The sequence below is a fragment of the Eulemur rufifrons genome, chromosome 16, assembly GCF_041146395.1.
Source record: "Eulemur rufifrons isolate Redbay chromosome 16, OSU_ERuf_1, whole genome shotgun sequence".
Classification (NCBI taxonomy): Eukaryota; Metazoa; Chordata; class Mammalia; order Primates; family Lemuridae; genus Eulemur; species Eulemur rufifrons.
In genome coordinates, this window is record NC_090998.1 from 59,077,418 (window position 1) to 59,094,425 (window position 17,008).

General features: G+C 35.0%; 1 protein-coding gene across 4 annotated transcripts in view; it reads right to left on the minus strand.

The window, feature by feature from the left end:
* Positions 1 to 17,008, minus strand: part of OSBPL8 (oxysterol binding protein like 8) — a 149,829-nt gene that overhangs the window by 86,660 nt on the left and 46,161 nt on the right. Inside the window, exon 3 of one of the 4 annotated variants that reach the window (XM_069489806.1) lies at positions 3,359 to 3,397. The exons of the other annotated variants lie outside the window; for them this stretch is intronic. Within the exon in view, the coding sequence (XP_069345907.1) occupies positions 3,359 to 3,397 (39 nt within the window). The remainder of the gene's footprint in view (positions 1 to 3,358; positions 3,398 to 17,008) is intronic. 4 annotated transcript variants of the gene reach the window in all.

The window sequence follows — 17,008 nt, forward strand, 5'->3', positions numbered from 1 at the left end:
AATCAAAATAAATATTGTCTTTTCCAATCATCCATTCAATAAATATTTACTGAGTAACTACTGTGGATACATTGCATTTTAGATACCAAGGAACATAGCAGTAAACAAAACTGACAAAAACTTTGACCTTATAGTACTTATGTTCTAGTGGGAGGGATGAACAATAACATGATAAACACAAACTCATAGTATATAGTATAAAAACTAAGGCAAAAAATAAGCAGAGAATGGGGACATGTAAAATGTTGGGGAAAAGGAGTGAAAATTTTAGATAGGGTGGCCTAGGAAAGCTTCATTACAGAATTAACTGAATAAGATGAAGGAATCTGCCATAAGGACATATAGGAGGGGAAAGTATTCCAGACAGAGGGAGAGACAAGTGTAAAGGATTGGGTTGGGAACAGGGCTGGAGTGTTGAGGGAAGAGTAAGAAGGCCAGTGAGGATGGAATGCAGTAAGAAAGTAGGAAAGTAGTGGGAGATGAGGTCAAAGAGGTAAATGGATGCCAGACTCTATAGGACTTTGGAGGGCCTACTTGGGACTTTGGTTTAATTTTCAATGAGATGGGGAACCACTGGATGGTTTGAGAAAAGGACTGACAAGGTCTGATTATGTATTAACAGGATCACTCTGACTATTATGTTGAGAATAGACTAAGAAAGTCAAGAGAATAATCAGTTAGGAGATTATGTAATAATACAGGAAAGAGTTGAAGGAGACCTGGACCAAGGTGGTAACAGTGAAGGTGATGAGAAATAGTTAAGTTCTGAATTTATTTTGAAAATAAAGTCAACAGATTTTCCAAACAGATAAATGTGAGGTAAAAGAGAAAAAGAAGAATCAAAATGACATCAAGTGTTGGGATGTGAGTACCTGGAAGGATGGAACTGCCATTATCTGAGATGGAAAAGACAGCGAGAGAAGGTAGTTTATAGGGAGAAACACAAAGAGCTCAGTTTGAGAGAAGTTAAGTCTAAAATGACTGTTAGACATCCTTAGTGGAAATGCCAAGTAGGCAGTTGGATATATAGATCTGTACAGGCCGACAAAAAAAAAAAAACAAAAAGAACACAGTATAAATTATGATATGTGTGAGAGTTATATGACCTGAAGGGCTTAATCACAAGAGACTGAAAAATGCCAAAGGATAAAAGAACAGGCAGCAGAAAAACATGTATCATAATGAATAACAGAACTAAGAATTAAGCTGAAACACAGTAAGCATGGCTTCAGAAACCTTCCCCAGCTTGGTGGGTACAATGTCCATTGCTCCAGTGATGGAAGTACTGAAGGGTCCATCTCTGCCACAATGCAGTGTAGCAGTGTAGCAAAATCACAATTTTAGCCCATTAATGTATACAAATAAAAAATAAATTTTTTAAAAAAGAAACATTTTCCAGAAGGATATGGATACAAAGGCACTAAACTGAGATGCAAGTGAAATCATCCTCCCAGAGTTTCTTGTAAGTGATACAATAGGAAATGGGATATAAGTAATTGAGGATTACATATCAAATTTACCAAGTAACTGACATCACTGAAGTCTTCTGCACATGGATGGCTAAACTGCATACTACTAACTTCTTACTCTTAATGCTTTTAGGACCTGAGTCTAATCTGTGTAGTACCATGTTGTATAAGACATTAATAAAGACATCATGTGAAATTACTGATGTGGGAACAGGCTACACAGCTATTTTAAAAAGTAAAAAGCTAGGCATTCTTCTTGGTTTTTTGCTACAGAACCAAATACTTCTAGAATCTCAAAAAAAATCCAGGAACTTCTCATCAGTTGGTTCAGAAAAAGACCATTAAGGTAAAACAGAGCTAGGTGTGGTAGCAGAGGCCTATATTCTCAGCTAGTCAGGAGGCTGAGGCAGGAGGATCGCTTAAGCCCAGTTCAAGGCTGTAATGCACTATGATTGTGCTTGTGAATAGCCGCTGCACTCCAGCTTCTTAAATTAAAAGCATAAAATATTTATAGCCATTATCTAAATCTTTACCAATTTTAATCTATAAATCTCAGGAAAAGAGCATCGTGCAAACAAAAAATGTGACTGCATGTCTTATGTCTAAATATTTGCCACCTCCTCTATAATTAGCATAAACATACAAAGGAAGGGGTAATTCATCATCATGCCCTTCCTCCTGGGAAAACCCCTCAGTCTCCAGCAAACTATGATACACGGCCACCCTATTATCCAGAAATAATCCCTTGAGATCAGTCCTTTGATTCCATCGCCTTTAGCACAGCACTTCCCTCTTAACATACATAATGGCTTGACTTAAGTCATCTGATGAGCTTGAAGGAAAGCATAAAGAGTTCATCAAGCACTGATGTAGCTGGTGGCACCTCTTCACCCAATAAAATCGATCAAGCTGTTCTCATAGAAGCAATCCTGCTGCAGCTGGCTCCCAGAAACCACAATTCAGAAGGATTATATAAAACATCCCAAGAGTGCTCTATTTAGTGTTATCTTAGGCTCTCAGAATAAGAAACTTCAGAGAGGAATATATAATGCAGCTGAGAACTGTTTGTTCTTTGAACAGGAGTCATCACTCTACACTTAGCTGAATTTTTCATATTTCTGTAATCGTCTGCAAAACACAGATGTGCACATTTTATCCTTGAGTTTTACAAGACAGATTTTAAAGGAATATTTTCCTGAGAACTAGAGCTTATCACTGTTGGACAGAGAATATGATCTGGCCTGCCAGTCAGTTATATAAAAATAACCTAATCACATTTTTGATCCAGCATTTTACTTCTAGGAATATATATTAAAAATAATGTGATTATCCAAAATGTTCAAAAGATGTGTCCATAGATATTTATAACACCATTTATAGTAATCTAAAATAGTAATCTATTTTAAACAGGGTAATAAATGATAATACATTCACACAATGAAATACCATGTAGTCAGTCAAGTTTTTTTTTCCCCTACTGAAAAACATCCATTATAAATGGGCTTTTAAAAGTAGGTTATAAAAAAGCTTGTAGAAATGGAATGATTCCAGTTCTGTAAATTTTCATTTGTACGACATATACATACAAACTTAGGCAAGATGTAGCCAACATATTAACAGTGGTTACATTTAGGAGGTAGATACTACTTAAATATGCTATACTGGTATGCATTATGTTTATAGTCAAAAAAGATTAAGCCTATTTACATTTTAGAAAAATGTAAGCAATTTTTTAAACTGCTTTTTTCAATCTACACTAGCTCTTTATTATAATGACATAATCATTTGTGATTAAGTACAGTGGAAGATATATTTTAAGAATCCAATTTGAAATCCTAATAAAATACAAAAACATTAACATTTCCAACATAGCACCATATATTACTCACTGTCTCTTGAACTTCAGCAACTTCTGAATATGGCAAGATCTAAAAAGAAAACAAATTTTCTCAGAAGTGATTTAACCTCATATTCCTGAATTTGAATCTAGAGCACCTATGGTTTATCAAATGAATTAAGTGGTGCAATAATCTTTTAAGTAGCAAAAAGAAAGTTCCATATTACTTTTACACTAAAAACTAAATTCTTAAAAAAAAAAAAAATCAATCTTTCTTTTTTTTTAAATCCTGGCCTCAGGAAATTACAATCAGCCAATTTGTGAAGTCCTCTCTGGCATGTTCTGGGGAGTTTTCATTCTCCCAGTATGTATTTAATTCTATCAGCCTTTTCATGTAAGCTCTCTCTTCCTCTGGTTTCTAAAATAATCCACTGCTCTGGCTTCACTTCTGCTATTTTCCTGCCTCCACTTTGTGCTCCCATTCAATAAGTGCATAGCCATAACCTGTGCTCAGCCTCAAGTATTTGTTGTTCTTTCTCTACCTGCTCTTTTCCTGCAGATTTTATTCATTCTCAAGGCTCAGGTAATTAATATATTACCTATATTCAGGTAACTTCTAAATTTCTTTTTCAGACCTAGTATATCTCTAAAACTTGAAAACACTTCTATCTGTATGTTTGGACATTATTACAAATTAATTTCTAGTTCTAAAATTCTGTTAACAAAGGAAGGCTTTAAGCTTGTTTCAGAAAGCATTTTTATGTCAAAAATAGCACTCGGCTTTCTGTCAGAAATCACCTTCCACACTGATTTGCCCATCTTTCTTACAATCCCTTAGACCTAAACCCTTGAGTCATCCGTGACTTTCCCCCAAAATCTGATCAAATCATTAAGTTCTGATTATTTTTACCTCTACAATGTTTATCTCATATCCAGTCCTTTCTTTCATTTCCCATTAGTACCACCCAGGTCAGACCTACATCACCTCATTTCTCAACTTCTGTAACTCCCTGTCAGTAGGTATCCCTGTATTCAGTCTCATCCCACTCTCTCATTTACTGTCCTTGGTATTAGGATTCAAAAAAATGATAAAGACATAGTCTGTACTGCCAAGATCACCATAAACTGAAGACAGTATGTATTGTACAGTAATTTAGTTGACATTAAGATATCTCCAGTTCACTGAATATTAGTCATTCTTTAAGCTAGCCCATCATTTGCAAGTCATTTAAGTTCTGACAGATTTTTCTCTTTTGTGAGTACATTAATTACTAAATCTTACAACTTTCTGGAATTGTTGTGAAGTTTAATAATAGTTTACATGAGTGTACTTTATAAATTTTGTTTGAAAAGCAGCATATAAATATAAGGCAGAATTATTTAGTAGCACAACAAATGAGAGACTAAGAAAGGAGCCAGAAGGGAGCGATTAATTTGCCAACTTAATTTCCTCCCTAGACGATCACTCTGGCCACTGAAAAACAACTGATAGCACCCTATTTTTTTCAAAAATAAGCCCCAAATCCTGACATTTAAAATATTCTACAATTTGGCCCAATTATTCATCGCACAAGAATGTTTTGATCTATGAAACAGTCTTGCAACTCCACTTAACTAAAACTCTACTTAGCTAAAATTCCCTGTCTAGTAAAACTGATCGCTGAAAGTGATCTGTAATTTTCTAGTTTCTTTTTGCTCCCCTATCCAATAACTCCAAAGTAACCTAACCTTCAAAGCTCAAATTAAATTAAGAATTCTGCTACCAAAGTTCAAGCTGAAGTTATCTTTCTTCAACCCTGACTTCCTAGTGTGAGTTCTTTGACAATGCATAATTAGCTATCTCATAGTATTTTCTCTATTGCTATCATAAATACATAAATAATTTAATTGTTATTTAACTTTTCTCCAATATTATAAGGGTGTAGCACAGTGCTATCAAATAGAACTTTCTACAATGATGGAAATATTCCGTATCTGCAATGTCCAACAGGGTAGCTACTAGCTACACATAGCTATTGAATTCTTGAAATGTGGCAAGTGAGACTAAGGAATTAAATTTTTTATTTAACTTAATTAATTCAAATTTAAATCAGTCATGTTTGACAAGTGGCTACTCTATCAGACAACTCAGGTCTAGCACAATCTTACCTTTCCCCAGCTCAATCTAACTGACCACTCTTTTTCTCAAAACACTGCCCCTTCCTTAGTTTACAAGCTATTTTCTCTCTTTTCTCTTCCCTCTTTGCTTGGCTCCCTTCCCCAGTACCCCCTTAAGATAGTTATTTCCCAAGGCTGCATCCTAGAATCTCTTTTGTTTCCATTCAACATGCTTTCCTCAGATGATTCCACTGACCTGACTTTTAAAGGGCTCAATTTATCACTGACTCCCCTTCCTAACTTAATCTCTCCAGAGCTGTAGCCCCTCACGACCATCCCAGTGGTCCTCCTGGTAGACTCATTCTTCTTAGATAAAGCATTACATCCTTGGTAAGGGGTTTCCTGACCTCCTACTGCAGGTATGACAGACAGATATTCCATCTGTGTTGTCACTGCATCCTTCTATTATCAGGTGGGATTGCAGGGGAAAGCCCAGAGAGTCCATGTGTTCCCAGCAACGCTGACCCTGCACCTCCATCTTCCTGACTGAGGAGGAGGAAAGACTTCACTCACCATTTCCTCCAACCTCTAACACTTAACATCTAACCACCACGGTCTGCCCAATAGAAATGCGAGCTCTACACTTGGCTCTTTGCTTAGAAAACTTCCTTTAGAATTCTGCTCAAAAGCTACTTCATCAGAAGACTTCCATGATAGTTCTAGAAAACAGCACCCACCCCCTATTCTGTGACACTCTATCCTTCTTACCCTGCTTTATTTTTCATCACAGCAATCATTACATGACACAGTATGTATTCATGCATTTTTTTTTTACTTTCTCCACTCAAATGTTAGCTCCACTGGAGTGGGAATTTTGTCTATTTTGTTCACTGCTATATCCTTAAAAACCCAAACAGAGCTCGGCACCATTGTAGACATTCAACAAATACTGAATGAAAAAATGCATAAATTAAAAAAAAAAAGGCTAAGTCATTATTATAACCCTTAAACCTAGCAAAGAATTTCTTAAACATAGATTAATAAGTTCCTGTTTATTAAATGAATTAATTTTAAGTTCTTATGGCAAAAAAACAAGTCATGCTCATTTTTATATTTTCAAAAACTTAACATACTGCATGCCTAATATGATACACAAAGAACTATGGACTAGATACAGACTAGAATAAAATCTGAATTCTAAGCCTAACTCTATCACTATTTTCTAGGTGTCCTTGAATAAATATCTTGAATTTTGTTTTCCTACTTGCTCATGAGATCAGATACAGTCCTAAAATTCTGTTATCACTACAATTCAACATAGAAAATTATCTCAATCCTAAGAACATCCTTAGCTGTAATTCCCCGCACATTTATATTTTCTTCCACAATTACTCTTTGCCCATAATATACCCAAATTCCATTCCTAGGAATTCCCCTATTCTTTTTCTTAAATAATTCTGTCCTTCATAAAATAACACTGTTACAGATTCACCTCACTATTTGGTAACGGGAGCATGAATTCATATTTCTTCTGGTACTAGTGTTCTTGCCAAGATTAAACCAACCTCCTTCATCAAGGTCTTCACACACAGGAGAAGCTCAAAATTAATCAATATGATTTTCACTTGTAACTAATGGCATGCATCTGATAAGACTGCTGGTGAAGTCTGTAGTTATGAAACCAGAAAAAAGTTAATTGCTCACTAAAAGAATTAAACTTATAACCTTGGCCTTTGACCTCATTAACATGTTTCTCTATATCTGACCTAACCAGCCATAGTTGCTCTAACCCAATCATGCCAGGTAAGATATGAGAACAAAATAACATATAAGTAAATATTTCAACATTTGATGCTTAATCTTATGACTTGTTTTAAGTCATTTAAATTTTCAGTTTGAAATAAGAGCTTCTAAAATTTCATTTTGGCCAATTCTTTGCATTCTTTGTATAGATATGTGAGCCTATGTTATAGATTAAATCATGACCAAGATCTGAATTAAGAGACAAGAACTGCATAACAAATAACTTCTTTCCTTCTAGAGTTCTATTCCATTTCTAACAAATCACTGATTAGTATCATGCTGTACAGTATCAAGCCATAAGCAAGACTGCTAATAATATTATGGAAACATCAACCTCCATGACTCATAAATCTACCACATGTAAGAATGCAGTTAGCAACTGCTCTTCACATCTCAGCAACTACATTGTGCCTAAATGTCAAAATATTCAGCCTAGATACAAAAGTCAAAATTAGTTACAAAAGAACAAAGCTTTGGATTAAATAAAATACATTATGTATCACGTTTTTCAAAGTATACATTATAAAAGGTAATGAATATAAAAACTGTAAAAGGATCCTTAAAAGTCTAGGTGTAATATAGGTGAGTTTATAACAAAAACATTAGCCTTTACAGTCAATGACAAGAATAACAATTAGAGCATATGTATTTAAATCTTAATATAGCCCACTGACTAGCTAACTGACCTTACACAAATTACTTACCCGTTCAGAACCTTGGTTTCTTTAACTGTAAAACTAGAGTAATATCTACCTAACAGTACAATAAAGAGGATTAAATGAGAAAGTGTATGAGACACCAAGCCCAGGGTAGGGCACAAAGTATGCAGAAAATAATTTTTTTCTCTCCACATAAATACAGTAATGCAAATACAGAAAGCATAAATTCTAGAAATCTAGGGCCAGGGGGAAGCAAAATCCAGAGGAGAACTGGTACAGAAAACTATTAAGAATTATAATAGCTGTTGGACAATGTATGATGAAGTATTTAATGAATTCCTGATATTTTATTATCTTGTTTTTTAAGGATAGGATAGCTTTTGACTACAAAGAGTGGTAAAGCAAACACCAGAGAGGTCTTAAAGTGAAACGGGGGAAGCATCAAGCTGAGGCAACAGACTCAACTCTCCCACTATCTATGAGACATTGGGTAGGTTACTTAACCATTATAGTACTCAGAGTCCTTGATTACAAAGCTGTTAAATTGAACCTTATAATCTTTAACATCCCTTCTAATAACAGTGCTCAAAAAATGGCAACTATGCATCAGATACTAAACTAAACCTTTTTTATACTATGTACTAACATACTTAACCCACAATATTTCAATCTCTCTGGAGAGCTACTTACTCACTAGAACAGTTAAACTGAAAAAGTTTTCTGACCCAAGTAAGAATTGAGAATTGCCAACATCTGGAGTATTAAAGTAACAGATAATGGAAAAGTAAGCAAGAAAAAATGATGTGGACCCATGAAGTAATCACCTGAATCCCAGACATATCAGAACTAAACAGGCTCACTTCTCTTACCTCTCCTACACTGTAACTCCTACTTAACCTGGTCATTCACTTCATCTTGTATTTTTATCTCTTGATTCCATCTTTGCTATATGGATTTGGTTTGTTTGTCCCCACAAAAATCTCATGTTGAAATGTGATCACAGTGTGGCAGTATTGGGAGGTGGGGCCAGACCCCTGGTGAATGGCTTGATGCAATTCTAGCAGGAGTGAGTGAGTTCATGCTCTCACAAGACAGGACTGGTTCTCAGGGAGAATGGATTAGTTCCTGAGGGTGTGGGTTGTTATAAAGCCAGGATGCCTCCTGGGTTCGGTCCCTCCTCCCACGTGCTCACTTCCCTTCTGACCTTCTCTGTCATATTTTGACACAGCACAAAAGCCTTCAGCAGAAGCCAAGTAGATACCAGCACCAGGCTTCTTGTACAGCCTGCAGAACCATGAGCTAAATAAACTTCTTTTATTTATAAATTTACCCAGCCTCAGGTATTCCTTTATAGTAACACCAAACAGACTAAGACAGTCTTAGTCTTCCAATTACCCAGTGCTCTACCAACTAAATTCATTTTCCTAGTATACCTAGTCTAAACTTCAGGACAACCATTTTAATTAGCTCTGTGGGAGCTTTGTGGTTTTTTTTGTTTTTTGTTTTTTTTTAATGAAAACATGCTTTCTTAGTTAACACAAACGCTGCTGTTTAGCAATTATCTCCTTTGATACTAGTTTCCTCTTAAAGTACCCAGAGCACCTTTCTTTTCACTTCTCAAATCTTCAAGCCCACATCTCAGCAATTATAATACCCAGTAAACTCTAGTATACTCTAAGGTGATTTCTACTAAAGTGATCAAGACAACTCAACCTGAGTTCCGTTAAACTTCGTTTTCATCTCAAAATTTCTCAACATATCTAGTATCATGCAGTAAGTTTCTCTCTAAATTGAAGGTATGGGCATATTGAGAAATATGTATGGACTTCCATCAGTACTGTGATATTATGCTCACATCTTTGGTAACTCCTATTTTCAAAAGAAAAAATAGATATGCATTTAAAATTGCTAAAAACAATATAATCAATCCCAAATTTGACTGGAAATCTGAGAAAGAACTAATGATATATTTTCATTTGTGTGTGTGTATATACATATATATATATTTTTTTTTTTTTTTTTTCCTAGCTCTATCCACTATGAAGGTCTAAAAACAATGACCAACCCCGTAGCAATGAATCTTACAATCTAGACTGTGGTCTCTAAATACCATTTCTGACTGAAAGAAACAAAGGCTTCTGTAGACAGAAATGGCTGATTTTCAGTCTGGGACAGAAAAAGGCACAAAATGAGTCACATCACAGAGGGAAGAAGTTGTCAAAAATGACTAAGGTCCTTCAAAGACTCAGGAGCCAACTAGAGTAAGCTCTCAATGGCCAAAAATATAGTAATATGACCATCAGAAGGTTAGTCCCTGTAGTCAATTTAATCAAATTAAGTATGTTAAAGGCCTAGGAGTTCATAACACAAACAAAAATTGTCACTCATTCTGAAGAATGCTAGGGACCCACGTTATTACACTCTGAGAATTAGTAAATAAAAAGAATTAAAAATGTATGTTCCCTTTCCTATAGGAACTATACCTCAGGATAATCAAATAGCTGCTATGGAAAAGTTCCAATGTTTTTGGAATTCTAGTCAACAAGTAAAGAAGGGTATCACCACTTTGCAATCCCTTATGAATTAATGGATTTAGGAATGCTCATCAATGGCTGCTAAAACAACTAGGTCAAAAACTGATAAGAAACTTTAATACAGACATGGGAAACTGCATTTTCCAAAGATAGCCACAAGAGTATCAGCCATCCCACATGCTCTTCCAGAACAGGGGCCAGAAAGCTATCGCCAGTGGGCTGGCTACCTGTTTTTGTAAAAAAAGTTTTATTAGAACATAGCCATGCTCATTCATTTATGTATCTTCTATGGCTGTTTTCACCCTACAAGTGCAAAGTTCAGTAATTGCAACAGAGACTATACATCTCCATTTAAATATACATCTTAATGAATGGTTCCTCCCACCTGATCATGTAACACAGAAACCTAGAAGTCATTCTAAACTTCTCCCTCATCTTTATTCCTCCCACCCCTTTTCTCCTCCACCCCTAATATTAAGTCCAGGACAAGATCCAAAGTTCTATATGCCCCAAATCTCATATTTATCCTTTTTGATTTCCCATGCCTACTATTACTGCTATTACGTGCCACCTGAATTTCTTACACTTCAGCAATTTATCTTCCATACTGATATCATAGAGAGCCTTCTAAAACTTATGTATGATTAGATCCTGAGGCCTTGAAAAATCGCTTCAATGATTTTGCACTTGGTAGATATAGACTACCAAAACTAGAGAGAAAAACATTTAAACCCATCTTCAAGGGTCTTCATAATTTTGCCAGTCTTACATCACACATTCTTCCACACACCCATCAACCCTACACTTTACAAATATGACAAATGAAAATTATTTTCACTTCCCTGAAAACACCATGATGTTGCACAATTTACTTATAGCTACTCTAAATCGTCCCTCAGTCCACAGCGCCATCCTCATCTTCACTAGGCAGGCAAATACCTAAGTTCCTTTCAACACTCACTCAGATCAAGTGTTACCTCCTCTAAGAAAACTTTACTGACATCATCTTCTCCCCTCCTCTAAAATAACTGACTCCTCTGGTCCCCTCTGCATCATATACGTCATTTATAACATCTTATCTCATCCGCTACAAACTGCTAAATACATTAATGCCCTAAAACTCACAGAAAGAAAACTCAACTTGTTATGCAAAGGCCTGTGTTAGAGTCCTAAACTCCGGTGTCTACTTGTTGTAGAGCTCTGGAAAAACTACATAATTTCCCTTAATCTCAGTTTCTGCATCTGTAAAATGAGGATACCACCACCTCAACATTATTATTAAGATTCTATATGTTTAACATGTGCAAAAGTACTCTGTAAACCACAATTTGTCTTTAGTATCCTCCTGAAACTACATATCCAATCACGAGGACCTGCTGATTTGTATCTCTAATTCCTTTTACATATTTTTTTATTTTGCTTCCAGTATCCTAGAGGCTTTACATGCCTTTTTCTAGATCACACAATAGCATGCTAACTTGTTCCCTGAGTACCTCTGCATGTCAAGGAAAGTCTGACAAACTGTTATAGCCAAGAGGAGCCTAAGGAGACATGACAACTAAATGTAACGTGACATCCTGGATGGTATCCTTGAACAGAAAAAGGGCATAGGTAGAAACTAAATAAATCTGAACTAAATATGCACTTCGGTTAATAATGTGTCAATGTGAGTTCATTAACTGTATCAAATGTACCACACTAATGTAAGATGTTCATTACGGGGGAAGCTGGATACAAGGTATATGGTAACTTTGTACTATCCTCATGATTTTTCAGTAAACCTAATACTATTCTAAAATAAAGTTTATTTTTTAAAAAACACCTCTTAGAAAAAAATTAAACTAAAAATTTGAAAACACAAGAATTCCCAAGCACACACTCCAATAGCCACCAGGGCAGTGATATCATCCTACCCCATTGTAGTCTCTGGAAAATTGTGCTGTGCACTTATGAGAGAGTAAGAGAAAAAGGCAAGAAATACTAAACACCATGGTATTATTTCAAAACCAATTTTACCTCACAAATTCTCTGAAAGGGTGTTGAGAATTCTCAGACTCCTGGGAACACACTTTGAGAAGATCTCCAAGCATAAGGAAAATACAAAAGATTTCTGGCTGGGAATTTTACTGATATACTGTGTAGATCACTGGCTGTACCTCTTACTTTTTTTAAAGCTAACATTTTCTCCAATCAGGCTCTCCAAATTTACTAAAGAGTCTCATTATATATCTACAATATTTTTAGATTATCTTATTCAAGCCTCTAACAAGAACCACCTCTAATAGGTAAAAAACAAAACAAAAAAAGATGGAATCTTTAGTACCCATAAAATAGGAAATATAATATTGAGTAATATTTTCCTACTTGGGAAGTTCAAACAATTGCAAATATTTAAGTACTGCTAATGCAGAACTTTCAGAAGTTAAAGTAAAGGAGATATACACAAAATATAACATAAAACATACCTGTCAAATTATTTTACCCTGTTTTAAATGTCAAACTTTAGTAGAAGGTTCAGTAAAGTTGTAAAATGGCAGAAGACAAAATACCTAACAAAATGTAGGTTGACTGGTTTGCTTGCTTAAAAGGTATGGACAAGTCTTAGTTACTCTCTCCAGACTCCACTTTTCTAAGCCAGGTAGAATACTAATTTATACCCCTATTGAATTAACAGACCTACACAATGATCATTATTAATGGCTGCTATTATCACAAGAAGAGAGACAATCAGACATCATGTGCCTCCTGATGGCAATACACAACATCATTTACAAGGTATTCTTGTCAATAAAGAAAATTTGAAACTTAATCTGAGTACACCTCTAATTCTAACAACCAATTTCCAAGAAATATAAGTGACTAATGAACACATTAAACAATCACCACAGGGGAAAAACCCATATTGTGGAAAACTCTACAGATTAAAATACCTTGTTTCTTCAATAAACTGAAAAGTAAAAATTAAAAACAGATGGAGGGAAGACTTAAAAGATTAACCCAAGTGGCATATCAACCAAGTCCAACACAATAAAGTACTATAAAAAGAATATTTATGAGATAATCAGGGAAGTTTAAGCATTGAATAGTTTGATTAAAGAATTATTAATTTTTAAAGAATAATAGTGTATTTATGATTGACGTTTTAAAGAAAAGTCTTTATATTTTACAGATATATACTTAAATACTTATGAATAAAATGATATATCTGAGATTTTCTCAAAAAATCTGGGTTGGAAGGGTGGGAGTATAGATGAAATAAGACTGACCGAGTTGAACACTGTTGACGATTCTTGCAGATGGGCACCAGGTACATAGGGGTGCATTATACTAGTCCATCTATTTTTTAATATATTTGAAATTTCCCATAATAAAATGTTCAAAAAAGATAACATCTATTAATATTCTTGAGTGTGTGATTAATACAAACTGTTACATGCAAGTAGCCTGTTATAGCAAGTACCTGTTGGGAAGATGAAGCTATTTTAACAGGAGAGAATAAGTATAAAAGTAATAAAGTGGTGACTAAAATTTCTATAGTTATTTTATTACTTTACATAAGGAGATATCTGCAGCCTAAGAATTTTCATAATTTAGGATTTCAGTCTAGCTATCAACCCCCCAGGTGAGATGCCCTGCCAGATCAGACTTTGGGTAATCCAGCAATAGGACCCACTTCCAATAGGCCAGGGTGCTCCAGAGGTTAGCACTGACTCTGACAGTCAGAATAATGGCCACCCAAAGATGACCACATCCTAATCCGTGGAAGCTGTGAATGTTACCTTACACGGTAAAAAGGACTTTGAAGGTGTGATTAAGTTAACGATCTTGATAAAAGGTCGTTATTTATCTGAGTGGATTATCTAAGTGGGCCCAATGTAATCACAAGGGTTCTTAAGAGGGAGACAAGAGGGTCAAAGTGGGTAGTAGGAGATGTGACAAAAAAAACCTCCAAGGCTAAAGTGATACAAGGAAGGGCCCAGAGCCAAGGAATAAATGCAACCTCTAGACACTGATAAAGGCAAGGAAATGGATTCTCCCTTTAAAGCCTTCAAAAGGAACACAACCCTGCTAACGCCTTGCATTTTGACTCCTAACCTCCTGAACTGTTTAATTAATAAATTCATGTTGTTTTAAAGCCACTAAATTTGTGGTAATTTGTTAGAGGAACAGTAGAAAACTAGCACAATGACCAATGGTGAAATTTAATGAGGTATCATTGTACAGGAATACTTTGCAAGGATCATTGGCATATAGATAATTTATAATTGGACTTGAATGCATAAATGGCTGAAAGACATTGGGAAGTTGTATACTAAAGATACTGGGAAACAGTATACAAAAATACTATTGTTACAAAGATGCTATCACTAATACAATATACTAAATCAATAATGATGAAACTAAACTAATAGTACTAATAACAAAACAAATAGCAACATTTAAAAATATGACTCATTCAAAATAATACTTGATGTTGCAAAAACTGGGGCAATCCATTAATTTCCATATACATATACATGAGCTCTACAATGTTGCCAATGTTTACAGATAGCTAGACTTCACAGAATATGATGAAAGCTTTTAGTAATCTCTAATAACACATTAATTTTGCTAAATGATCACCAAATCTGAGTGATCATGAATAACTCATCTAGCAAATATATAAAAAATCAAAGTTTCAAGAAGTTCAATCATCTCTAGGCTCATCAGGAAGACACTCATTGACTACATTCTAAGAACTGCTGAACTAAATAATCTTTGTAGTTCCTTACACTTCAGAAAGCCTTTGATTCAAAATACCCAATTTGAATTATTTAATAAAAGATTTCCTCAATTCAGAACTCTTTAAAAAGATTCATACATTTTATAACTTTTATTCCAGTCTGAAAAGTCATTTATATAATCAATTTTTAATACAATAAAAGATTTTTCCCAGTAATAAACCTTATAAAGCAGTTATAAGTTCTCCTCTGGTAACAGAAATAATACTTCAAAACATATAAAGAGGGCTAGGTGTGGGCTCTCACTGTAATACTAGCATTCTGGGAAGCCAAGGAGGGAGGATCGCTTGAGCTCAGGAGACCAACCTGAGCAAGAGTGAGACCCCATCTCTACAGAAAATAAAAAAATTAGCTGGGCATGGTGGTGTGTGCCTGTAGTCCCAGCTACTTGGAAAGCTGAGGCAGGAGGACCACTTGAGCCCAGGAGTCTGAAGTTGCAGTGAGCTATGATGAAGCTACCAGGTGCTAGCAGGGGCAACAGAGAGAGACTCGATAAAATAAAATAGAATAAAATAAATAAAACATATATATGTATATAATGAGGAACACAGTCAATGGTTTTTAATCTAAAAGGATATTTCACTTCTGTAGTCTACCTCAATCTATTCGTAAATATGTGACTCTAATACTTTAAGCATTTCTTAGTGGTTTTTTTCTAAGACGAAGTACTAAACTTTTAAAAAATCGTTTACAACATATTAAATGTACACTTGTGTCCTGCTCATACAAGTACCACATATAAAAACACAAATTCAATCTTTACTTTTTAGTACCTGCCACCTAAGACAAATAATACCACAGAAAGAGAACTATATGCAACTAGACTAACAAATGAGCAAACAATTTTTAAAAAATAGAGTAATCTCATGTGCAAGAAGAAAAATGGATGGACAATAAAGTCAGAGAGAGTCCAAGTTTTCACGACCTCACACCAAGACTACTCTAATAAAATCTTAATTAATATCTTTACCCCTCACTCTTCCAAATCATCTTGTATCCTACTTCCAGACCCATCTACATAAAGATATTTAATGGACATACCATTATCTACTGAATCAAGTCCAAAATCCCTGGTCTGGCACTCAAAGCCTTCCATAACTTTGTTCTCTATCTGCCACATTAATCTTTATTCCCGTAAACATTATTTCCTTCTATCCTACCTTACTCAATTTTTCTACTCATTATAACCTGAATAAACCTTAAGCAGTTAATTCCCCACTTGCCTTCTGCTATTTTCCCATCCTAGACTGCTTTCCTTGCTCATTTTCAATCCCATCAGCCCTACATACCTGTGCTACTCAAAGTTTATATTCTCTTAAGAAAGCTTCTCCACTTACTTTAGTGTACAGCAACCACCCAATCTTCACAGGCCTCCCCTGACTTCTAATTATTTATCTTTCTGGAGAGAAGGCTTAATATTAATAGTTATATTAACAATAAAAATAGATTTTATTTAATGGATGTTTACAATGTGTGTAGCATTATCATAGGCACTTTATAGATATATTTTCTCAATTAATACTCAATTTTGGGAGGCAGCTACTACAATTATTTCTATTTAATAATAGATAAAGAAACTGGAAACTTGGAGAATTTAATTAATTACTCAGGTCATACAACTCAGTGACAGAGCTCAGATTTTAACATGTAGCTAAATGTCTTACAGAGTCCATGTTCTTATCCACCTTTCCTGAATCTAAATAGTAACTAGCTTAGGCCAAGCAGTTCAAAGGTGATATTTTTATAAATAGTTAACTCAAAAGCGGACCTCAACATTAGTTTCAGATACAGAATATTTCAGTAGTCACACTCAAAGTATTGAGATTCT